This window comes from Mauremys mutica, chromosome 6 (assembly GCF_020497125.1).
Source record: "Mauremys mutica isolate MM-2020 ecotype Southern chromosome 6, ASM2049712v1, whole genome shotgun sequence".
NCBI lineage: Eukaryota > Metazoa > Chordata > Testudines > Geoemydidae > Mauremys > Mauremys mutica.
In genome coordinates this window covers 12026640-12053326 of record NC_059077.1, presented here as the reverse complement: position 1 = coordinate 12053326, position 26687 = coordinate 12026640, and the positions used below count along the sequence as shown (strand labels likewise).

Below are 26687 nucleotides of genomic sequence, written 5' to 3'. Positions count from 1 at the left end.
TCTAGATAAAAGAGGAAGGTGTGAAACCGCTAGCTACGCAATATTGAGTTCAGTTTTTCAGGAGGTGAATTAGGATGGTGGTAGACATGTGGAAATACTTTCATTTCTAGCCTGACGTTTTCAGTTTCTAAAGGAGTCTGGAAAGGCAGATGGTTTCAAACCATAAAATGTTAATGATAAAAATGACAAGCGTGGTCAGTGGCTATTGTAAAAGCTTTTTATTATTGTGATTAGAGCAATCATATGTAAGAGTGTGGAGGTAAATTTGGAATATATTTGAATTTATTAAGAGTTTAGTGCAACTGGGCTAAAGTGAAACTTCACAAGCAAGTGGTAGAAGGGAGCTTTCAATCTGGGGCCGCAGAACTCCATCAGCCAACACCCCCCATCCCTGCAGCTGCAGTAGGCTGCAGAGTTACAAGTGATACATCATCAGAAAAAACAACGAGGAATCCTTGTGGCACCTTAGAGACTAACATTTATTTGGGCATACGCTATTGTGGACTAGAACCCACTTCATCTGATGCATGAAGTGGAAAATACTGTAGGGAGGTTTAAATACACAGCATATGAAAAGATGGGAGTCACCAGAAAAAATTCTCATTGGATGATTGTTTCCAAAGCATGACATTTGCTAGCTGCTTTAGGAAACAGTAACTTTTATACAAATTAAACCTCCAGTGAATATCCTGCTGTATTTTTCTGTGCACTTGAAGCACAGAGATTGCTGCGTTCTGTGTTAAAGCTGTTAGCTGAATGAAAAGAAAATGTGAGCTAATTTGGAAATTAAGGGCAAAACTCTTATCTGCGCTGCAGATTGTGATTGCATCTTTGCTTCTCATTGTGTGAACTGCTATTGACACCAGTAGACTTGCCAATATTATAACCAATACAACTGACCCCTGCAGGGCAGGTAAGTGATCTGTAGTGTGACTCAGAACATTAGTTAGTGGCAATAAGAATTTTAGGGTAGCTAAGCTGTTGTGGAACAGAATAGGACATCAGTTAATGTGTCACAAAGATGTCACTCACCACTGCAGTAAAGGAGAGGGGAAAAAAAAGCTTGAAGTAAATTAGTGGAAGTTATTTTTGCTTATGTTTGCCTATCTTTAATGGGCTTCCTAACCAGGATTTTGGTGCAATGACAAAAGACACAAACACACCACATCCCTCAAAGACTCCATCCAAGGTCTTTGAATTATACCCATTGCATGGTGCGCTAGGATTTTAAGGCCTCGAGTCCATAGCCTTGCTGCAGATTTTTACAACCATGCATACACAGTTTAATCTGTGCCTGAACACCATGTGGTAGGTCAGTGTGGCTAGATCCAACGCTGCTGGAATGCTGGGGTTGGGGAAGGGGGGAAATGTGCTATCCAGTAACATCACGACTTACTGTCTCATTGCTTGAAAAACACAGCAGAACTGCTTGTTTGCAGAGAGATCCTTACAAAATACTTGTACAGAACTGTTTTTTGTTAATAGAAAACAAATGAGTTTTGACTGTTAAATTATCTGTGTGATGAGATTTGTCTGAGCTGAGTAAGAGGCGCAGTGCTATAAATGATAACAAATGGGTGCTGAATGGGCTGCTTTGGTATTTTATTGGATTGTTTTTGTATACTTGTAATGATTTGTTTGTCATGTTAATTAAGAACTATTGTTTTCTGAATAGTTAATAAAATGGCCATGATACATGTTTGTGTGCAATTGTTCATCACTTATCAAAGTGATCAAAACTCCTTTGGTTTAGTGTAACCTGTTAGGTTGGTGGTGTGTGCTGTTGCAGGGCAGGGGGTTCTTGGAGGGGCAAGGTTGTGGGTGTGTGCAAGTGCCTGGGATAGTGTTAGGGGTCATGTGCCTGGCATCGCTGCTGGCAGGTGTTGACGGGGGCGTGACCAGGCTATTGGTGATGGAGATGGCAGGGGTTGGCGGGGTGTGCGGTGGCCGGTGGGTATCAGTGAAGGGCCCTGGGGTGGCTGAGGTGCTGACGGGGATGACACTGACAGGTGAGGCGGTGGGTAAAAGTGATGGGGCGGATGTCACGGTGGGGAGCGCCAGAGCAGGGGCTGGGAATGGGGTAGCACTGGGTGGCCATAGCAGCAGCAGTGGTGGGGACGGCACGGGCAGGTGTAGGCAGGGCGGGTATCGGTGGTGGGGGGTGGCTGAGATGGGTGGGGCTGGACCCCAGAGAGGATGGGGTGGGGGGTTTCATGCTGGGCAGCGGGCTCTGGCAGGTGGGGGACAGCAGTGGCACTGGGGGCCTAAGGGGGCGGAGCAGAGGTGGGCCCTGGCAGCGGGTCTTCGCGCCCTGCCGCTGCCTTGTGCAGCACTAGGGGGCGCCGCGGCCGAGCCGCGTTCCCTCCCGGGGAACGAGCATGTCCCTCCTCGCATTCCATAGCCACCGCGGCGCCGATTGGCTGGGGTGGAGAGGCCGGTCATGTGACTCCGCCCCTGCCCTGGGCTTCCGGTGTGAGCTGCAGGAGCGAGGGAGGCGCCGGGGATGGCGGAGGCCGCGAGACCCCCGCGCAGGGAGCGCCCCAAGCCCGGCAGGGGCAAGGCCAAGGTACGGGCCGCGCCTGGCCCCCGGGCCGGGGGGGCGGGGCGGGGGCTGCTCCCAGAGCTGGTCCCCCAGGGGCGGGGCCGGGCCTGGCGGGGGAGGGGAGCACAGCGCGGCCGTGCCCCTGCGGGAGCTGACTGGGCCCCCCGGAGCCGCCCTCTGCTCCGGCCCCGCTCCCCCCGAGCCCGCCCGCCCGCTCGCTGCGCGGTGTCCTGGGCTGCGCGCTCGGGGTGGGGGTGGGGCGCTGCCTCCCTTGGCGCTGTTTTGTTCTAGTCAGAGGTGGGCTCAGCCCCGCTCCCCTCCCTGTGACTGGGTGGCGCTGCTGATGTTGGTTTCCGGGGCATGTCGCGGTTCCCATAGCCTGTGACAGGCTTCACCCTCAATACAGCAACTCCTCGCTTAACGTTGTAGTGTTCCTGAGAAATACGACGTTTGCCGAAACGATGTTAAGCGAATCCAATTTCCCCATAAGCCTGTAAATGGGGGGAGGGAGGGGTTAGGTTCCAGGGGATTTTTTTTTGTCAGACCAAAGACTATAATGCACGCGCACACACACACTAAGTTTTGAACAAACAATTTAATGCTGTACACAGCAATGATGATTGTAGAGCTTGGTTGAGGTGGTGAAGTCAGAGGCTGGGATATTTCCCAGGGAATGCCTTACTGCTAAATCGGGTGGCCAACCTGTGGCTCTTCATGAAGTTAACATGTGTCTCCTTGTAGAGGCACCGACTCGGGGGCTGGAGCTACAGGTGCCAAGCTGGGGGGTGTTTACTGCTTAACCCCTGGCTCTGCCACAGGCCCTGTCCCCACTCCACCTCTTCTCTGAGTCTGCCGTGTCCTCCTCCTCCAGAGCCTCCTGCATGCCATGAAACAGCTGGTTGGGTGGTGTAGGAGGGAGGGGGAGGTGCTGATCAGCGGGGCTGCCAGTGGGTGGTGGGTGCTGGAGCTGATGGGAAGGGGGGTGGTTTGCTGACATATTACTGTGGCTCTTTGGCAATGTACATTAGTAAATTCTGGCTCCTTCTCAGGCTGGCCACCCCTGTGCTAAATGATGAACTGGCACTCCTCCCGCTCCACGCAGCTCATGGTGGGGGGGGGGGGGACCGACAGACGGATGGGGAGGGGGGAGCTGAACTGCCCAGAAATTTGATAGCCTGCTGGGCGGCTGCTGCACAGGGAATTTAGGGGATTTGATGTGGGGCTGCCGGTCGACCCTTCCAAGCCCCCACGAGCTGGCTCCAGTGGGCTGCTCTTTCTGCAAGCAGTGGACAAAGTAGGCAGCCCGTACCACAAACTAAAAGGCAAGTCCAATCCTTCATAGGCTTGGCAAATTATTGTAGGAGGTTTGTGGAGTGGTTCAGTGACATTGTATTCCCAATCACAGACTTACGTAAAAAGCATCAACCTAACAAGGCAATTTGGTCAGAGGTGTGCCAGAAAGGCTTCAACAACTTTAAACGAGCATGTTCTCTAATTGATCAGCAATGTAACAACGAAACAACATTAACCTGGATGACTTTAAATAAGGAGTTACTGTAATTATAAACAACACCACTTGACTATGGGCATCACTTGTCACATGGCTTTGCCATAGGATCTTGGCTCTCATTCAGTGTTTGAGCCTCTTTCCTTAGTGATTTAAATAGCAGCCTGCTTTAATCACTGAAAGAACTATCCTGTATTTCCAGCTGAAAGCAATTTCAGCTTCTAATATTAATTAATGGGTTGCTGGTGTTTCGATTGAATTATAATGAGGCTTTGATTAACGGGATTGAATTAAAGGAAAGGGATATTTTATTTTTGCCTTGCAAACTGTTAAACATACTGGAATTACATCAGTCAGCTCTGGAGTGAAGCATTGTAACTACTTGTGTATATCAACACATTAAAACTAGGGCTGTCGATTAATCGCAGTTAACTCAAAGTTAATTGCGATTAAAAAAATTATTGTTATAACCTTAATACATATTCTTTACAACTCTGAGATAGATGAGACCCAAACTGGGTCTCTTTTGCCGCCTGCTTCCGCTATAAGTTTTTTTCTTCTAGTGAGAGAATGGTGTGGTAGATCTCAAATCAATGAAGGCTACACTTAGAAAGACCTTAAGACTTCTGGAATATGCTGCTCAAACAGTTTCACTTTTGTTTCTACTGCCTGTCCCTCCCTTCTCACATTTATCTCCAGACTTCTTGTCCAGATATATTCCTCTCCCAACAATCTACTATTCATTTAACTTTTTGAAACTTTGCACTTTTAGAGAGAGGTAAGAAATTGACTCAGTGTACACAAATTTGCAGAGGGACAATAAGGCTGAGGTCTGTTATTTCTCACCTCTGTATATTATTTATTTATTTATTTAAAAACATTTTTGCTGTTAACAAGCATGTTCTCTCTGGAGACATGAATCCACAGTTTGAGAACTGCAAAACTAAGCATCTCTGATGGTATCTTCTAGACTTAGCACTGATACCATCAGTGCTAAGATACCATCTGCATTGGGCAGATAGAAAGATTAACCTAAATAATCTATACAGACGCCCCTGGAACCACATAATATTGGGTCCCTAATCCATTTACTTATTTACAAAACTTTTCTTAAACATTACATGAATATATTGTCTCATACTATAGAATTAGAATTTATAAGTCCTATTCCATGATGAGATATCTTTGAGCTATAATGTATCTTAATTAAAACTATCTTTAAATAGTTTTTTTCCTCAAAAAGCATTTTATCAAAAAAATCTGATTTTTTTTTTAAATCATTGATTTTTATCCACCCTGGGGCTGCTCACCTGCACCCAAGATCTAACTGTAGTGAGCAGACAAATGTTATAATGATTCCTGTTTATCCTTTCAAATAGGACTTATAGGAGTTACGATGAACAACTACTACTCATCACTCTGGAGAGGTTGAAAGACCCTGGGCTGCTTTGCCAGAAACTTGCTGATATTTCACAGTTCTGTCTCCTGTTTCCTGGATACTTTTCAAACCATCACAGATGTATCAGTACCTCTGTGATACATTGGGGGCGGGAGAGTAGCTCCCTTTGATGGACGCTCACCCAGCCAGCTGTAAAATCCCTCTTGGTCTGTTCTCTGCTTGCTTTGTAATACAAGCCTGGAGTGGCAAGTATTAATTTTTAAAATCCTTGCGGGCCCCCACTTCTGCACTCGGAGTGACAGAGTAGGGATTCAGCCTTGACAACCTCTATAAGGTTAGCACGTGGATGAAAAGCAGCTGTGGTTCTGCCTGAACCCTATCAAGACAGAAGTAATGTTGGCTGGAATGGGGAAATCCTTTGAACAACACACTGCCCTCCCCCTTCATCAAAGGCATCTCCTGTCAATTCATCAAGGAGGTATTGAGTCTTGGGGTGTTTCTGAACTCACTACTAATTTTGGACACCCTACCTAGGAAGTAACAATGACAGGAAATATTTTGTTCACCTCTAGTTTGCCAGAAAATTACAGGCTGCTTTCCTTGATGAGACTATAGCTAGTGATCTCTGCTGATCATTTCCTGACTAAACTCTTGTGATGCAGTACATCTGAGGTTAAAGGTGGGGGCAACATGGGAACTTAAGTTTGCCAGAACACATCAACCTTCATCCTTAGCAGAAAAACTGGCTCTGTTTACATCCAGTGTAATTTCAGGGTACAAGCTGGTGCCCAACCACATCAGAACCTGCTTTTCCATTCGTAACCCACTGAACCATATGTGATTCTCTGGGATAGTGCATCTGACAACATGATGTTCTTGGGAGCAGGAGATGAGGCATCCATCCTTTGCTGAACTTGCTCAGTTGTGTAACCAAGACCTAGAAGGCAGAAAACTGAATCTGAGGTTTTCAGAGGAAGCGTCAAGTGTCACCTTTTTGCAAAAGATCCAGTAAACAAAGATTAGTACTTATGACATCGCTAACAAGAAACAAAACTCAATAAGGTGGCAAAGCTACTGAAGCTGCGAGAGCTGAAGAGCAGTTTACCACTGGCACCTGTGTAAATTTTAATTACTGTGTATGACTCAGAACAGTTTTAAATTTTTTATTAAAGCTAATGTTAAAATTATATAATATACAGGTTGAGAAAAGAGTGTTTGTTCATCTGGTTATAGTGCTTAGGTTATCCACAAATACAAAGTTTGTTTTTAGAGTCATAAGACACAGCTAGGGCATAATCAGCAATAACCCATATTTAGGTGAATAAATTTAAGACTAGAGTTTAGATAATTAGCATCCAAGTATTCGGGTACATTACTCATGAAAAAAGTTATACAGAGAGTTGGTGGAGGAAAGGAAAATATATCAGTGAGTGAAGATTGTCCTTCAAGTAATTGAGAATTTAGGATTGGTTGTCCATTTAGAAAAAACAGTCCATCAGCAAAGTATTTTGAATTACTTTCCCGACTTACTACACTAATGGATGTCCTAGAAGTAAATGACCCATAAGTGTGTAACTATTCCATACAGAATTAGACTTCATGTATTTTAATATTGACTATTTAGTTTTCAAATACACAAAACCCAACCCATACGTAACTTGCTATTGGAATTAATTCTGTTTGACATAAAGTAAATAATCCCCCCCCCCCTTTTTTTTAACGTAAATTACCCAATAGGCACAACCAAATGTATTTCAGATGCCAGGTTCAGTTCTGTCACTATATATAAAATATATATATAAAATATATAAAATATATAAATATATATATAAAATATATAAAAAATATATATAAAAGTCTTTTATATAGGAAAAGTGTCTTTTTGGGAACATGTTCAGTGGGAATTCAGCTTGTGGGGCAGGAAATCACCGGTGGAGTGGAAGGACTTCCTGTAGTCCCCTCACAACTCGAAAGTGAACTCATTTTGGCCCCTCAACCATCTGTCACATTTAACTGCACTCTGTCCCATCACTCAAGCAACATGCAGTCACTTTTAGACTCCTCTGCCCCCTTCCACACCCAGGCTCTGGCCAGATCTTATTGGATTTTCCTTTGTGTCTAAAACGGGTCAGCAACCTTTCAGGAGTGGTGTGCCGAGTCTTCATTTATTCACTCTAATTTAAGGTTTTGCATGCCAGTAATACATTTAAACGTTTTTAGAAGGTCTCTTTCTATAAGTCTATAATATATAACTAAACTATTGTTGTATGTAAAGTAAATAAAGTTTTTAAAATGTTGAAGAAGCTTTATTTAAAACTAAATTAAAACTCAGAGCCCTCGGACCGGCAGCCAGGACCCGGGCAGTGTGAGTGCCACTGAAAATCAGTTTGTGTGCTGCCTTCGGCACCCATGCCATAGGTTGCCTACCCCTGGTCTAAAACCTATGCTTTAATTTCTGAGCACTGAGTACTTTTGTCATGTCCGACCTCAATTACTGCATACTCTTAGTCTTTGGCATTTCTGCATTTCAATTTCTTCCTTTCCAAACCATTTTGTGCTGTGAAAATCATCTTCCTGTCCTGCCACTCTGATTACATCACTCCCTCCTTTAAATCCCTCCTCTGGTTTCTTGTTGTCATCTGCATTAAGTTCAGGCTGTCTCTGCTCTTTCTTACATCTCTGCTCTTCTCCCTTCCTACACATATTCCTTGTTTGCTCCCCTCAAACCTTTTGTAGTTGCTCCCTTTGTATCTTCCTTCAACTCTTTCCTTTGAGCGTTCTTCCATACTGCCCCAAATGCTTGAGGCAATCTCCATGATCTTCCACACCAGTCAAACACCTCATTTTGAGGCGAGAATAAAAAATATTGCATGTAGTAAGTACATTAACAGTTGCCAGCCTAATACTGAATATAAACCAATAAATCCAGCTATTAAATAATAATAGCCCGCAAATATCCAAAAAGAAGAATACTAACCAACTCACTCTGCTATTCATGGAAGTATCCAAACCCTCCTGCTTTGTGTTATGGCTGTCTCCACGGCTGTAATCTGTTGTTTAGTGCAGTAGTGCCTAGAGGCCTGTCTGCACTGTGCTAGGAGGCATTTTACAGACACAGTGAAAAGATGGTTCCTGCTTGATAAGTTTACACTCAAAGCATAAAAAGAGAAACAGGTGTTATGTTCTTATTTGAATTTAGAGCCTGATCCTGCAGTCCTTACTCAGATGAAGTTTCTGTTGAATTTGTAGAATTTTTACCCTGAAAAGGAAGAAATGTCAGACTTTGTGTAATCTGCCGCAGACTTCACGGTCAATTTTATGGGGAAGGTGCTCAGATGTGGTGGTGGTGAGCAGCAGTATAAAGTGCTAACGTAAGAGAAGGGTTGGTTTCACCTGAATAAGAACTGCAAGATAGTATCTTTGGATTTTTAAGCATCAAGGAGCATGGGAAATGTATTGCCTTACTTTCCTGTAAAGTCCAGACTAACGATCCTATAGAAAGAAGCGAACAGGAGAGTATAAAGTAGAGTATCCCTTTTTAAATGGAAAATGAGGCAAACACCATCTGCGACTGTGGTCACCAGGCACGAACGACAGAGCACATCATATCTGAATGTCCCCTTCGTTCTTTCGCCGGGGTCGTGAAGGACATTCACCAGCTCATTGCGGCGGCAACGTGCTTAGATATAAATTTGTAGTTGTTGCTACCTACCCAAGCCATGCGAAAGAAGAACAGGAGAGTGGGAGATGTGGGATCCAAAAGCAAACCAAATAAATTGCCATTTTATAAAGAAACTGCAATTAAAAGGTGTTCAGTGAGAGGGTGAAAACAAATGTCAGGTTAGCTGGGGCGTTGATATCCATTGTTGTCTGTTAGCTGCTTTATAAGGCAGAACCGCACAGTCAGCTGCTCTGCTAGGAAATGTGTGACACTGTCAGTAAGTGTTCAGAACTTTACTTTTGTTACTTAGCCTTTTTCCAGCGTTGAGCAGGGACTGAGGGCTCTCTCTGACTTTTGTCACATGATGATTTTGGCAATCTGTTGCATAATATAGGGAACTTAGAGCAGTATAAGCTAACTTTTCCGGTATTTTCTCAGTTCAGTAGACTAAATGAGGGCAGAACTCTGGATTTTAGCCATTTGCACAGGAGTGCTTGTATCATATCTTGGTTATATTGTCATATCATGTGATTATTCCACGTTTGTGCTTTTGATGAGAAAGTCATAAAAATATACTTCAGACTGGGCTAGCTGTTTGTCTCCTCACAAGCATAACCATCCCTATTCAGTAATAGCTAATGTTAATTAAATAGGGAATAATCAATTTAAAATTCACACCTCTCATTTTATTCAGCTTTTCTACTTCTCCAAGTGACAGAATTCCTAGTGAAACTGCTAATTTCTAATTTATGGATTGCATCGCAGGGTCAGTCTTTAATTAATTGGACATTGCAAGAGCAATATCAGCTGAAAATGTAGGTTTTGTGAAAATAAGCTCTTACAGAATTGAAGACTATAGAGTCTCTATGGATAGAAATTTCATACTCTAGTAAAAATATAACATTAGGGATCTATTATTGACCACCTGACCAGGACAGTGATAGTGATGATGAAATGCTAAGGGAGATTAGAGAGGCTATCAAAATTAAGAACCCAATAATAGTGGGGGATTTCAATTATCCCCATATTGACTGGGAACATTTCACTTCAGGACGAAATGCAGAGATAAAATTTCTCGATACTTTAAATGACTGCTTCCTGGAGCAGCTGGTACGGGAACCCACAAGGGGAGAGGCAACTCTAGATTTAATCCTGAGTGGAGCGCAGGAGCTGGTCCAAGAGGTAACTATAGCAGGACCGCTTGGAAATAGTGACCATAATACAATAGCATTCAACATCCCTGTGGTGGGAAGAACACCTCAACTGCCCAACACTGTGGCATTTAATTTCAAAAGGGGGAACTATACAAAAATGAGGGGGTTAGTTAGACAAAAGTTAAAAGGTACAGTGACTAAAGTGAAATCCCTGCAAGTTGCATGGGCCCTTTTTAAAGACACCATAATAGAGGCCCAACTTCAATGTATACCGCAAATTAAGAAACACAGTAAAAGAACTAAAAAAGAGCCACCATGGCTTAACAACCATGTAAAAGAAGCAGTGAGAGATAAAAAGACTTCCTTTAAAAAGTGGAAGTCAAATCCTAGTGAGGCAAATAGAAAGGAGCACAAACACCGCCAACTTAAGTGCAAGAGTGTAATAAGAAAAGCCAAAGAGGAGTTTGAAGAACAGCTAGCCAAAACTCTAAAGGTAATAACAAAATGTTTTTTAAGTACATCAGAAGCAGGAAGTTTGCTAAACAACCAGTGGGGCCCCTTGATGATCAAAATACAAAAGGAGCGCTTAAAGACGATAAAGTCATTGCGGAGAAACTAAATGGATTCTTTGCTTCGGTCTTCACGGCTGAGGATGTTAGGGAGATTCCCAAACCTGAGCTGGCTTTTGTAGGTGATAAATCTGAGGAACTGTCACAGATTGAAGTGTCACTAGAGGAGGTTTTGGAATTAATTGATAAACTCAACATTAACAAGTCACCGGGACCAGATGGCATTCACCCAAGAGTTCTGAAAGAACTCAAATGTGAAGTTGCGGAACTATTAACTAAGGTTTGTAACCTGTCCTTTAAATCGGCTTCGGTACCCAATGACTGGAAGTTAGCTAATGTAACGGCAATATTTAAAAAGGGCTCTACGGGTGATCCCGGCAATTACAGACCGGTAAGTCTAACGTCGGTACCGGGCAAATTAGTTGAAACAATAGTAAAGAATAAAATTGTCAGACACATAGAAAAACATAAACTGTTGAGCAATAGTCAACATGATTTCTGTAAAGGGAAATCGTGTCTTACTAATCTATTAGAATTCTTTGAAGGGGTCAACAAACATGTGGACAAGGGGGATCCGGTGGACATAGTGTACTTAGATTTCCAGAAAGCCTTTGACAAGATCCCTCACCAAAGGCTCTTATGTAAATTAAGCTGTCATGGGATAAAAGGGAAGGTCCTTTCATGGATTGAGAACTGGTTAAAGGACAGGGAACAAAGGGTAGGAATTAATGGTAAATTCTCAGAATGGAGAGGGGTAACTAGTGGTGATCCCCAAGGGTCAGTCCTCGGACCAATCCTATTCAATTTATTCATAAATGATCTGGAGAAAGGGGTAAACAGTGAGGTGGCAAAGTTTGCAGATGATACTAAACTGCTCAAGATAGTTAAGACCAAAGCAGATTGTGAAGAACTTCAAAAAGATCTCACAAAACTAAGTGATTGGGCAACAAAATGGCAAATGAAATTTAATGTGTATAAATGTAAAATAATGCACGTTGGAAAAAATAACCCCAACTATACATACAACATGATGGGGGCTAATTTAGCTACAACGAGTCAGGAAAAAGATCTTGGAGTCATTATGGATAGTTCTCTGAAGATGTCCACGCAGTGTGCAGAGGCGGTCAAAAAAGCAAACAGGATGTTAGGAATCATTAAAAAGGGCATAGAAAATAAGACTGAGAATATATTATTGCCCTTATATAAATCCATGGTACGCCCACATCTCGAATACTGTGTACAGATGTGGTCTCCTCACCTCAAAAAAGATATTCTAGCACTAGAAAAGGTTCAGAAAAGAGCAACTAAAATGATTAGGGGTTTAGAGAGGGTCCCATATGAGGAAAGATTAAAGAGGCTAGGACTCTTCAGCTTGGAAAAGAGAAGACTAAGGGGGGATATGATAGAGGTATATAAAATCATGAGTGATGTTGAGAAAGTGGATAAGGAAAAGTTATTTACTTATTCCCATAATACAAGAACTAGGGATCACCAAATGAAATTAATAGGCAGCAGGTTTAAAACAAATAAAAGGAAGTTCTTCTTCACGCAGCGCACAGTCAACTTGTGGAACTCCTTACCTGAGGAGGTAGTGAAGGCTAGGACTATAGCAATGTTTAAAAGGGGACTGGATAAATTCATGGTGGCTAAGTCCATAAATGGCTATTAGCCAGGATGGGTAAGAATGGTGTCCCTAGCCTCTGTTCGTCAGAGGATGGAGATGGATGGCAGGAGAGAGATCACTTGATCATTGCCTGTTAGGTTCACTCCCTCTGGGGCACCTGGCATTGGCCACTGTCGGTAGACAGATACTGGGCTAGATGGACCTTTGGTCTGACCCGGTACGGCCTTTCTTATGTTCTTATGTTTCCATGAAATTAAAAACACATTCAATGTATTTATATTGTGGTAGAGCCTAGAGGTTTTTCAGTCAAAGAACAGGGCCCCATTGCTTTATTCATTTGTACAGCATATAGCGCAGAGACAGTCCGTGCCGCAGAATGATGACAGTTTTTCATTAACAACACGGTGAGCATCATTCCAAGACATGAAAGCAGGGGAGTGAAATTGACAAGGCACTGTCTGCTATCTTTTGAGACTAAGGGGTGGGAGAAGGTGGGGAAGTCGAAGACCAAGAGTATGTCAGGCATGGTGGAGACTGAAAGTTACAGCTTGCACAGTTTCTCTCATGCTGTGTATTAACTCACATACTTGGTTCCCAAACAAGATGTTGAGTAAGAAATAGGGGAATTGAAAAAAGAGGAAATGAATAGAGGAACACAGTCTGCGTAACCATGGATCATGTGCAGTGTTTGGTGCCATTGGCAAGTCCACATGGCCAGTAGACATCTGATGTATTTAAAATGTGCTCTGTTTAGCAGAATCCCTTAGCATTCATGGATTAAATGAAACAAGGGGCCTAGTGACTGCAGCTGGCTCACCAAGTATACTTATTCCACATCAACATGCGAGTTGAAATATGCATTTTTCTTACCTTCATAACTACGGAAATTAGGCTGGTGATGTAAGCTTTAGGTACATTGTAGTGCAAGACAAATGCTGACTTTCTTTTGTTACTCATTTATGAATGTCAGATTCCTGATGCGCTGTCTGTTCTTTTGTTTCTAGGAAAAAAAGAAAAAATGCAGTGACGAGCCCCAGAAGCAGGACTTGGACAAGGTCTTCCTCCCCAACAAAGCTAGAGATCAAGAGGTGACTTCCCGAGCTAGCGAGGTGCAGGTGGAACATCCTGAAGTGTTTGCAGAGATTCAGCTCAGTGATGAAGTAGAGGATGGAAAAAATGTGAATGATATGTATGATATCCCCTTGACTTCTTTAACCTTAGCAGATGAAGGATCCCGATCAGCTACCCTAGAACCTCTAACACAAGGAGAAGAATTCAGAGCTAGTCTCTTGCATGAGAAATGCCGGGAGAGGTCTGAAGAAGATGGTAGAAATAAATTGGAGAAACCCCAGAGCCTTATGGAAGCACTTGCTAATCAATCAGAAAACTCTGGCATAGCAGAAAGTACCTTTAAATGCAGTGCTGCTTGCACTCAGTCACTAATGGGAATTGTACGGGACAAAGGAACTGAGAAGGTACAAGAGGCTACAAATCCTGCTCTTTCTTTGGAGGCACAATCTGTGCTGTCACAGCTCTCTAATGAAGCCGAAGAGCGTGCTCAACCCTCTGGGTTGAAAACGTTGTATCCCGATTTATCAGCTGAATTGTCCCAAGAGAGACTAACCACACTCGCGGTAAAACCACTGTTACGTAACGAGAGGCTGTATCCAGAGATTCCCTCTGAGCCAGAACTAGTGCCATTTACCAAAGAGCAGCTGAAAATCTTTGAGCCGTGTTCGTGGCTGGAGAATGTTGATTCCTACATGGAGGAGTTTGAGCACATTGCTCATCAGGATAGACATGAGTTTCATGAATTGCTCCTGAACTATTGGCGCTGTAGGAAGCAGCTCTTGCTGGCTGAGGCGGAGCTACAGGCCATGACATCAGATTGCCAAAGTGCCAAGGACAGGTTGTGGACTTTTAAGGAGGAACAGCAGTCTGTCAAGGTGGTGTAACTGAAGTTGCTTTTGATCATGGCTAGTCTACGATCCCAGTCATGTGGTCTGCTGAATGTGGATGTTTGCTGTATTTAAGCTGGCTTGTACACAGAGGTTTATTTGCCTTGGATGCTGTCATTTTTTTTTATTTTTCTGTTCAAAGGAAAATAAACCTGTCACTGCTTAAGTCAAGTTCATTACATAGAAACACTTATTCCATTGAATCCTTGATTTTAAACTTGTAGCTAATATAGTGGAGTGCAGTCTCCCTTGCAGTGAGCTCGATATACTAAAATTCCTGTATGTAGTGAATTGGAATGAGAGTTCCAATGCTTTGCACTATGAAAACTGGAATTCAGCTTAGAATGACCGTCTGCTGTTAGTGAAATACTTCGTGACGGTGCCAGTCCTGTCCATCCTCCTTCCTGGGTGTGGATGACCCCATGTCCAGTAGTCTTGGTACAATGGTTCTGAAAGGATTTGAGGACACAGCGCAGCAGCCTGGTTATTTGGAGCAAGGGGACTGAGGAGATAGATCCACTTGCACTGGTTGTTGCTTCCTTTATGTAGCACAGAGATTCCTGTTGTTGTGGCTACCACTGCAGCCCTGAAGTATCCTTGGGCTTGTCTATGCTGTGAACTGCAGAGTGCAACAAAGTGTTGCACTCAGCTACCCTGTTGTAAAGAAGGTACCGACTTCTATTAACGTCGTCCTGTTTGCAACCAGCAGCTTCAGTGTGGGGCAGTTACAGTGCAACACTTTGGTGCACTCTGCAGTTCACACCCCTGTAGTCCACACTGCCGTGCTCTGTAGACATGGCCTTTGTAACACTGCAGTTGTCTCCGGGAGAACCCCATCACGCAGCTTGATGTTCCAGCTGTGTGCTGATTTGCAGGATTTGATCTTATAGTGCCCTGTCTTCAACTAGGAAAAATTGGAGATATTCAGCAGTAGTGGAAGTGGTCGTCAGTGTAGATGTTCTTACCACTCACTGTCTGATTCTTCCCAGAGCAAGTTTAGATAGTAAGAATGCCTATTCGAGAACTTCCTCCATTGCTCCCATGAGTTGAGCTGCACGGCTGGTGAATTCCTTGTCCATTTTTTCCTATGCTGGATGAGACTTGAGGGCCCCGTTGTAGATATATTACTCTTTTTTCAGAGGAATATGGTGTAAATGAACAGTATAACATTTAATTATGATTGAATTTTATCACTTAAATTTTGTATTTATCCATTTTTATGTGCAATACACTGCATCTACACTCTATCCACAGACTTTTACATTAATATAACTGATTTCCTAGTGTAAAGTCCTGCATGTGGTGCGAACAAGTTTCAAACCAAACTTTCTGTATGTGTGTTTTGAAGCTTAGTTGCGTGGCTGTATGAAGCAATGACATGGGCAGAATGGAACGATGGCTTCATTGTATTAAAGAACATTGGATGAGGTGGGGAAAGACTCCACTCAATGATTTGATTTGCAGTTTGAGGAAAGTCGTTTCACTGCTTAGCAAGTCTGGATACTTTTAAAATATATTGCGACAAATTGATGTTAGGTGGGCTGGAGTCTAGAAAAATACTCCTCTTGTGTACATATTGTGACTTTAAAATAAGATCAGGGTCTGCCTGGAAATTCTTTGTATGTTTTTATATATACATTTTAAGAGTAGATGGGACCAAGGCTGTGAGGCAGGTGTGCTCTACTGGATTGGGTGTGAGGGTGGGAGTTGAGACACCTGATTTTATTCTCACTTCTGCCACTGACTCACTGCGTGGTCTTGGGCAAGTCACTTAAACCCAATTTTTCACAAGTGGTTTCTGATTTTGAGTACTTGAGGGGTTTGCAAGGCCTGACGTTTTCAGAGGTGCTGGGCAGTCATCAGCTCCAGTGCTCAGTGCCTCTGAAAATCAAGTTGGACATCTAAAATCAGAATCTGCTTTCAAAAATGTCTTAGCCTCTGTTTCCCCATCTATTATCTGAGCAGAACATTGCTGACCTGCCTTTGCAAAGAGCTTTGAAATCTGTGGCTAAGAAGCTCTATGTAAGTGCAGATTTTTTTAACACACTTTAAAAAGGTGTATAAAATAATTGTTCTCTTTGCAGGGTATCTGTGCAGATCAGTGCCAAGTGTCTGAATACCATCGCTACCAGACAGTAGAGATGAATGAAAGTGTGTTGGGGGAACTAAAGAGGTTGTTTGAAGCCAAAACGGAGCACGTGCATCAGACGTTGGTGCTGCACTCGTACACTTCAATGTTGTCCCGCTTGCAGGTGGAGTCTTATATCTATGGGTTGCTTAATAGCTCATCCCTGCTGAGATCTGTGGCTGTTCAACAACAAGAGCAAGGTGTGTCCCCGATCTGAGTTTCTGCCTCTGGTGTCCCTAGCATGCAGAATACTACACTTGAACTTTCAATCTGGAGTTCTATGTGTGGGTATTCATTAGGAACTCTCTTTCAACACCAAAAACTAAGGGGACTTATTCTGTGGCCCATGAAATCCCAGTCCATCAAAACCACCCTGAATTTCTCACTTCAGTCTCGTGGAGCATAGACACAGTTGCAGAAGTCATGTGCTTAAGCTTATTTTGGTAGCAGATTGCAGGAGTGCCCCCTGCTGTCTGATCTATGTAGTGGCACTGGCTTTGCCTATGTCAGAAAAATATTTTCGTTCTGCGTGCTGGAAGTGGGCAGAAGGGAGGCTTTAACTTAAATTAACAAAGACATTTGTATATCAAAGTTGCTATTTAGTGATTACAAGATGTTTTAAAAAAACTAGTGTCTTAGTTTTAGAGAGTAGTAGAGTATTTGTTTGGATTTAATAATATACAGTAGACAGGGGCGGCTCTAGCCATTTCGCCACCCCAAGCACGGCGGCATGCCGCAGGGGGCGCTCTTCTGGTCGCTGGTCCCATGGCTCCGGTGGACCTCCCGCAGACGTGCCTGCGGAGGGTCTGCTGGTCCCGCGGCTCCGGGGGACCTCCCGCAGGCATGCCTGCGGATGCTCCTCTGAAGCCGCAGGACCAGCGGACACTCTGCAGGGATGCCTGCGAGAGGTCCACTGGAGCTGCGGGACCAGCGGACCCTCTGCAGGCACGCCTGTGGGAAGTCCACCGGAGCCGCCTGCCATCCTCCCGGCGACCGGCAGAGCGCCCCCCGCGGCATGCCGCCCCAAGCACGCGCTTGGCGTGCTGGGGCCTGGAGCCGCCCCTGACAGTAGAACCTCAGAGTTATGAACATCAGAGTTATAAATTGACCAGCCAACCACATACCTCATTTGAAACCGGAAGTAAGCAATCAGGCAGCAGCAGAGAGAGAGACACAAAAAAGCAAACACAGTATAGTGCTGTGTTAAATATAAACTACTAAAAATAAAAGGAAATAAAAAAAAGTGTTTCATTTATAGTAAGATGGTTAAAAGCAGCATTTTTCTTCTGCATAGTAAAGTTTCAAAGCTGTATTAAGTCAATGTTCAGTTGTAAACTTTTGAAAGAACCATCATAATGTTCAGAGTCACGAACAACATTCCCGAGGTGTTTGTAACTCTGAGGTTCTACTGTACATATAAAAGACAAAGGAGAAATTTTCTATAGAACCCCTAAAGCCGTGAGGGCTAGCAGGGCTCTTAAGCATCAGCAGTGTCGGAGCTCTAATTCTGTTTCTAATTCACAGCTTCTAAGCAGTCAGAAAACCTTTCCTCGGACTTGGGTCACCTGAAAGAATGTGTCAGCATTCTTTTCGGTTTCACGCGCAGAGTTATTGAAGATCCTCAGTTCCAGAGTGACCTCCTCCTTTGGCTGCAAAGGCTGGTAAGGGAGGAGTGTATGGAGTAACTGCTGTTTATTAAAATGAACTGAATCAGTCCCAGAGGCCATCCCTGGAAAGCTCACCACTGCTCTTGCTGTTTGGTGTCCTGGTGAAAAGAATTTGGTGGTTTCATTCCAGTTCTTAGCAGACAATGGCCACATCACTGAAACCACTAACATAATTGGCTCTTTTGTTGATAGAATCAACTGAGACCCCAGGTGTTGGGAGGACTGGAGCCTGTGAACCCAAAGGTGGTTGGTTTGGATTAGGACAGAGCACATTAATAAGGCAGCTTGGGGAAAACTCATGTTGGAGATGGAGGTCTTCATCACTGTCAATCTGTTGATCTTTCTTCATTACTCAGTTTCACATAAATCAGTCCTTTTTTTTTTTTTTAAAAAAAAAGCTTTGTATTGTAGCTCTTAAATCAGGCAGCAGCCCCTGCTTGTCAAAGAGTACTCTTGTCCCCGTCAGCCTTTTGGTGATAAAGCATTCTCTGTTGGAAAGTGCAAGGAGAGTAATAGAAAAGTCTGTGAAGGAGCCGACCTTGAAATTCCCTTACAAGATCCTCTTTATTGTTTAGGTGTCAGTCTTGCAAAGAGTTGGCTGTCCAGGAGACCACCTCTTCCTCTTAAACCACATCCTCCGTTGCCCAGCAGGTGTCAGCGGATGGGCTGCTTCGTTCATTCAGGTGTGAATGTTTAATCCTGTGTGCTTTGCTTTTTTTGGCTGAGATTTTGGAGTGGGTGGGAGAAAGGAAGAGAGTCTCTCCCGCTTGAAACCATAAGACTATTACTAGACTAACTGGCAGAGTCCAGAAATATGGAATCTGGGGCCTAGGAAGGAGAGGAGCCAAAATCTTTCTGTGGGGCTTTGATGGGCTGGATTTTCAGCCCTCCCAATCTTGTGCCGTAGTGAGATCTGCAGCTAAAGGCAAAAGCTGTGTCTTCTTTGAAGACCTATTTCTCGCTTAGATCAGCAAGTGGGCTTTGTCAAGATTTTCCTTTAATGCTAGAAAGTTAAAGGAAAAGCCAGATCATGGAAATTCAGAGATTTTATTTAGAAGCTGAAACTAAACTAGCTGAGGCTTCTGGTTTGCTTAGACTGAAATCTTGGTTTCATTTCAGATCAAAGTCTTGGATAACCCATCAGGAGTCTTTCATTTTATGCAGTCTCTTGCCTTGCTTATGTCTCCCATCAAGTAAGTGGGAAAGGAGAGAATTTGTACACGTGTTTTGACAATGTTTATCTCTGGATATTCAAACACATGGCAGCACTAGGGATATTCAGATGACGTTGAGGAATTGTCAAAATGGGCACAGTGAACTGATAGTTAAGTCTAAAGCCTTGTTGTTGTTCACTCATCCTCTATTTACAGCCGCAGCACTATTCTCAGATGCTAAATATTTAGCATGATGAATGTGCAATAGCCTATTGTTCTTATCAACGTTGAAATAAAGTTCTCGGCTACTGTTTGCAGGAACAATTGTCATGGATGAAAAAGAAGTTCTTGAGTCACTAGGTCTGGAACAATTGTTGCCTGCAAAGATTATGCTGTTTAATTTTTTCCCCTATACGTCTAACTTTACTCAGAAAAAAACAATTGCAATACTTGATGAAAACAGTGAAGTCAAGGACCAATGATAACAAATGAAACATATTTCAGAGGAAATAAATGTTCTGATCAAAACCACAATCTTTTCCTGTTTGAGTGTCCTCCTCCCCACCCTGCTCTGTTAGATTAGTAAAGGTTAGTGTGACTTTTATGTCTGTGTGTGCTCACTGCATTATGACAGTTACAGCCACTGGTTTTCTGAATGTCAAGATAGTAGCTATTGAGCCTAACTGATCTGAAGCAGTTCTACAGAAATATTTTAAATGGGTAAAGAGAGAGCTGGACTGAGTTATTTTTAGAGTTAATATTAGTCAAATCTGGGTTGTCCAAACTCCAATTAACTGAAACTCCAACCATCTGTTGAAGGTTTGATTTCAGTGCATAAGGATTTATATACTAAGCTGAGCTGACTGAGGCAGTGTGGGAAAGAAATTGGCCTACAGATTTTGATGTCTGTGCTCAGAGTTTGCAGGCTAGGTTGAAAACCCTGGAGCAGATCCTTCAGCCCTTGTAAATCTGCAAAGCTTCATTGAACTTCATGAAGCTTTACTGAAGTACATCAGCTGAGGATCTGGCCCCCTGAGTGCAGACTTCAGTCTGTTGAGCCAGGTTTTGGGTGTCCCCTAAAACCGTGCATAGTCAGAGTTGTACTGTAGCTATTTCAAGTCAGTAGCAGTTATACGTGAAACTGCATTATATCTAACTTGATCTGCCGGAGCACGCAGCGCCGCCACCCCGCCCCCCCCCCCGCGCGGAGCACTGCTTTACCGTGTTATATCGGGTCATGTTATATTGGGGTAGAGGTGTACTACAAATCTTGAATGTTTACTTGTTTCTCTAATTTACTTAAGCCTGGCTTTCATGTGAAATGAATTTGTATTCCCCAGAAATCGAGCAGACTTTATGTGCCACATGACACCAAGTGAAAGAAAATCCTCCACCTCCTCTGGGAAAGAATCTGGGAACTGGACATTAGTAGATGAGGGAGGAGAAGAGGTACTTTAAAACTAAACTGCTCTGCTTAATGTTTGTGCTCAAGCCTGTTGTATGTGTCTTATTGAAGAGTTGGAGGAGGGAAAAACTAAATATTCACCTGTAATGAAGTTCCATTTCAAACAATAAATCTTATATTCTCTTCATTGTAGAACAGTGATACTTAGACCTGAGTTATTCAGAAGCCAAATTAGCCATCCACATCATAGCTGTGGGAACTGAGGGTGTTGCCGCACCCCCTAACTTGAAATTGTTTGCATTATACACAGGGTTTACAGTTTGGTTCAATAGCTGTCAGCATCCGCATTACACAAATTGGTCCAGCCCCCCGATCAACGTTACCCAAAAAGAGCCACACACTATGCATTCATGGTTTCATTTACCATAGTACTACTCATTTTTAAACAGTCTGATGGGAAATATTTAGTTATATAAAATTCTCACCGCAAATAAGTTAGTAATTTAGTGCAAGTTGATACTTTTATTATGTTATTAACCAGTTAAGTTATCCTGAGTGGTTAGTAACTTAGATTGGTTAATAATTAAATCAGTGTTTTAATACCCTGTGCTGCAAAGAGCTGCAAAGAGACACATTAAAGAGCTACTTGTGGCTCATGAGCCACAGTCTGAGTATCACTGTCATAGAGTATTAAATTTCCAGTAATATAAATCTGAGAGCGAATACCTCAGGTAATCTAATCGGGAAGGAGGGAAATAGAATAGACTGTTCTAAAAATAGTTGTATAAAATTACCCTTGTTATTTAATAGTGCAGAAATAGATACCCATTTGGGAACTTTCCTCCTTTCAGTCATCATGGAAATAGTGCTGCGCTGGGGGCTATGAAGTTTTTTCCCTCGTACTTTGAAGATGGTATCTACCACTTCTTTATAGTTGATGGTTGCTGTCATATAGGAACACACAGAACGGGGGAATGAAAGTATATGTTGTGAGTGTGATACTTCCTAGGTGTACCCAGCGTTGTGAGGTACCTCACCACACCTGCCTTTAGCATGAAGCAGTCTTGTCTGAGCCTGCTGTGGGTCAGTTCCCTGAAACCACCAGCCTCTGGCAGCACAAGCACTGCCTTCCAGGCCTCTGCAGGACACAATAGGCGCACACCAAACCCTCCCCGCTACACCGCCTCCTAACCCCCATCCTCAGAATGTTGCCTGCAGTGCCCAGCATCTTATCCATTGAACACACACAGAATTAGCAGGCCGGCTGTTCACAAAGGAACCATATGTACTAGCTTACCATACACACCTGCTGTTCATAAAGGAACCATACACACCACTTTGCTTAACACCACAGCACTTAGGTATGTTTATAGTGAAAACAAGAATAACTTCGTTACCCAAGAACAGAGATTCCATTGACAATGAGTAAGAATATTGGAAACCAATGATTTTATTTTATATGTAAGCCTTTGTCTCTTTCAAGAGACTAAACTCAACAAACAGGTTAACCTCCTGTCTATAGAAGTTTGTTGCCCAAGGTTGTTTTCAGCCAAGCCTTATTGAGATCCTTCCATAAAGCAGAATCACCGTCCTTTTACTTCCTCAGTGAAGGGTGACAGCGTGTCGTCTTTGCCCCCACCAATATAGTAGAGCGAGCCTTTCATATGCACCTTCAGACAGGGTTCTTCCCATTGCTCTTTTTCTTCCTGTTAGTTTCTTTCTGAAGTCCCTGCAATCCTTCATTTGCATTCAGTTCACACTGATGATAGGAGACTCATTGTGAAGTATATTCTACTTAGTTTACATTCAAACAGCCAACTAGATAAAACATTTCTTGTCTGACAGGAAACTGGTTTTTCACCTTGGCTGGCAACCTGTCCCTAAACCCAAACCTTACAATTTTCAGTGCATGTACATAACTCCTTACATATTACCTGTACAGACATGTCACTCTGGTCATCAATAACATTGTAATATAGACTTCTATTGGAAACCTTACATAGCATTCTTTGAACTAGAATACACATATCTGCCTCAAGAGATTCCTGTAGCCCCTATGCACCCCCTCTGTGCCCCTTGCCAATTGGCACTGACATTCTGGTGTCACAGTGAGGAGTGGGAAGAAGACCAGAATCCCTTTGCTACATTCTTTCTCTTCCTTCAAAAGAAAACTGGAGGTAGATAGTACAATAGCCAGGTTCATTCATTGTCTGCTCCCCTCTCCTCTTGGGGGAAGCTAATAAAATCCACTCTGATATATTTCTTTTTTTTGTAGGATGAAGATCCCGAAACTAGCTGGATTCTCCTTTTGGAAGATGACTTGATTGTCCTCCTGTCACAGTTTCCATTTCATGAACTGTTTCAGCATTTTCTTGGGTTTAACTCTAAAGGTGAATTGGCTGCTAAATACATAGACTTGTAGGGGATAAGGAATGATTTTAAATGTCAAACATGTTGGGGACTTATATTGTTCCAGTGTCCTCTGAAGGACTAGATTTTATCTCTCCTTTCACTCTGATCTGTGGTAACTGGCAGTAGATCTGCGTTTCAGATCCCATCTCTTTTCCCTGGCCTATAAATTATAAACGCCTCACTCCTTGTGCTCAATCACTGTTTCTTAAACTCTTCTCCATCTCTGTTCACCCACGTGAAAAGATTACGAGATCTCCTGCAGGCAATTTACATAAATTATTTGTACTTGCACAATTAGATTTTAATCTACTGTGAATCTGTCTGTTATAAAATGGTATTCATGCTGTATGAAATCAATCATCTAGATAGCGGAATAGAAATGCACTCCCTCATTGTTTCTAATGTTTTTTGAGTTCTAAATTTCTAGGTAACTTGCTGATTTTTGTGAAACTTACGGTTCAGTGTTTTGATTTTGTAGGTGATTATTTCCCTGAAAAAACAACCCCTCAGGAGATGATGAAGATTTTTGCCTTTGCCAACTCCTTAGTGGAGCTGCTAGCTGTGGGGCTGGAAACATTTAATAGAGCACGCTACCGGCAGTTTGTGAAACGAATTGGTCATCTGATCAGGTAAGAGGAACAGCTTTCTTCCTCTGTCATGTGAATCTGCACAGACAGATCTTGGAGTTTGACAGGGGCCGCAATAAATCTAGCTGTGTGTGTGTATAGGCATATAACGTATGTGAGCATATGAATGTGATTTAGAGTAAGTTCAGTGATAGTATTTCTCAGCATATAGGCTAGGAACCCTTAGAGGGCACCAAACTCACAGGATGGAGGGTACACAGTGGGGCAAAGAAAAGCTGTGTGACCATCAGTTCACACAGTCTGCAGGTAGTTATTTGGAATATGCCTGATGAACCCGCAGGAGCAAGGAGGGACAATAATGTTACACAGCGACTCAGCAGGGATCAGTGCACAGCATAATGGAGCAGAGGTATTTTTAATACATAAAATAAATATAATATGCTTAGCCACCAGTGCTGCACCCTGTGCAGCATATACCAGTCTGTTGACACGGAGACCACCGAGCCAGAGCCAAAAGGCTTAAAAAGCAGAATGTTAAGAAAAACAATATTTTCCTTCTCTGAATAGATGGCTTAAACTCCCTCATAGATTTCTACTACAACTTCAACCACTACGACCCGTCCATTAAATTCTGGAACACTCCCACACTAGTATCAACTTCCTGGACACCACAATCAGCTTCAACAATGGAACTGTAGACAACCATATGCAAGAAACCCACAGATCACCACACTTACATTCATATATCCTTTAACAACCTCAAACAAACCAAGACATCTGTTGTCTACAGCCAGGCACTCAGTTACCACTGAATTTGCTCCAAGAAGAAAGTCCAGGATATATACACCTTAACACACACAAAACTGCCTTCACCAAACAAGGGCACTCCACCAAAGAAGTAGATCACATCATGGAACAGGCCACCCAAATAACCTGAGAGAACCTGCTTCAATATAGAAATAAAGCCTCCTGCGACTGCAAACACTTAGTTGTCGCCTACAGTCCTACTCCGAAACACACATGGGGTATCATCAAACTACTACAATCCAGACTCAATTTTTCCTGAACTCCCTCTTCTAGGCTTCAAACAACCTCCCAACCTCACCAAGCTCATAATCAGAAGCAAGCTCTGCATAGATCAGGATGCACCAACTCAAAGTGGCACGAGACCCTGCCAGAACAACAGATGCAAAACCTGCACACACATGTCCACTGCTATAATGATCAACACTCTCCATGACACCTTTTAAGATCCATGAATCCTACACATGCCTATCACAACATGTGATCCAGTGCACTAAATGCCCCAAAACAATTCTGTGGGTGAAACCAGACAGTCGCTACACTCTCGAACTCTCACAGGAAAATGATAAAAGACGAAAACACCCTATCACCTGTGGGTGAACACTTTTCACAGAAAGGTCTGATAGAGAGTGATTGGTCAGTCCTCTTCCTCTAAGGAAATGTGCACAAAAACTTTTCAAAAGACAAGCCTGGGAGCTCAAATTCATAACTCTGCTAGACATTAAAAATCATGGACTGAACAGACACTGGATTTATTGCTTATTATAACAATCTAACCTGCCAGCCCCCTCTTTTGGTCCTATGACTGCTTACGTGTTAATGGGCCACTCTGCCTTGAATGGTCCCTAAGAATATGTGCTAACTTCTTATGCTAAACAATCTGTTCCACCTTGCATTTAGCTGTGACACTCTTAGGGTATGTCTACACTACAAAATTAAGTTGACTTAAGTCATCTATAGAGCCACTGCATTAATTAAAGCGGTGTTTCATGTCCACATTATGCTCCTTCTATCGGTGGTATGTGTTCTCACCGGGAGTGCTTCTACCCATTTAACTGTGTGGGCATTGTGGAGCACTGACAGCTGGAGCCCCCCTGCTATGGGGCTCATAGCTGGAGCCCAGCCCTGCGTGGCGCTTACAGCCAGAGGTCTCGTCCCCCTCTTCGTGCCCCTCCCCCCCGGGGGGCTGACAGTTCAGGTTGTCAGCTCCTGGGGCTGGCTGGGGGCCCCTGTGGCTGTGAACCCCATACAGGGCTGACAGCCAACAGCCAATGTAAGTAACAGACATCTTGCCCTAACAGCATCGACCTAACTGCTATATCTCTTGTGAAGGTGGAGTTAAGTCAATGTAGTGGGCGACTTACATTGATGGGAACTACATTTTAGTGTAGGTGCTTAGAGATAGGTCAGCGTAAGCTGCCTTACATCAACCTAACTCTGTAGTGTAGAGCAGGCCTTAGAACATTTCCCCGACCTGAAGAAGAGCTCTGTGTGGCTCGAAAGCGTGTCTCTCTCTCCAACAGAAGTTGGTCCAATGAAAGATATTATCTCACTCACCCACCTTGTGTGTGTCTGAGGGTTAAAAAAAAAAAAAAAAAAGTGGATAGAGAAAAGGGTACAGGATGGAAACTGCCAGTGCATGATGTGTGCAGGATCCTGTCTGCCAAACTGTCTCAAAGGTGCACCAAGAGAAGCTGCAAGCCACAGGATGAAATGCATCTGATGAAGTGGGTATTCACCCATGAAGGCTTATGCTCCAATCTGTTAGTCTATAAGGTGCCACAGGACTCTTTGTCGCTTTTTACAGGATGAAATGTATTTCAAAAAAATGTTTCTTTCATGCTTTCCCTTTTGGGTTAATAATACAGTTGGATGTTCTACATGCTTTCTCTATGCTAACCCAGAACCATGACAGGTGATTTAATTCAATTAATTACTTGAAGCTCTTTGTTGTTGTAGTGAATGGACATAGCTGTAAACCAAAAGAGACTCTACATGGTCCCTTCTACAATTCTGCTACTTCAGTCCATGTGTTTATTACTGTCTAATCTAGATTGTACTCGCTTTAGCACAAAGGTTATGGCTTCCTTCATACTTGTTCAGTGCTGAGCAAGTT

General features: G+C 43.1%; 1 protein-coding gene across 1 annotated transcript in view; it reads left to right on the top strand.

Moving 5' to 3' along the window:
* Positions 1–2466: 2466 nt before the first annotated feature.
* EPG5 (ectopic P-granules autophagy protein 5 homolog) overlaps positions 2467–26687 on the top strand; it is an 87564-nt gene continuing 63343 nt past the window's right edge. Inside the window, exons 1-9 of the mRNA XM_045021658.1 lie at positions 2467–2566; positions 13461–14402; positions 16499–16742; positions 18067–18203; positions 18785–18892; positions 19329–19402; positions 20704–20812; positions 23044–23158; positions 23659–23809. Of these exons, the coding sequence (XP_044877593.1) occupies positions 2504–2566; positions 13461–14402; positions 16499–16742; positions 18067–18203; positions 18785–18892; positions 19329–19402; positions 20704–20812; positions 23044–23158; positions 23659–23809 (1943 nt within the window). The 5' untranslated portion in view covers positions 2467–2503. The remainder of the gene's footprint in view (positions 2567–13460; positions 14403–16498; positions 16743–18066; positions 18204–18784; positions 18893–19328; positions 19403–20703; positions 20813–23043; positions 23159–23658; positions 23810–26687) is intronic.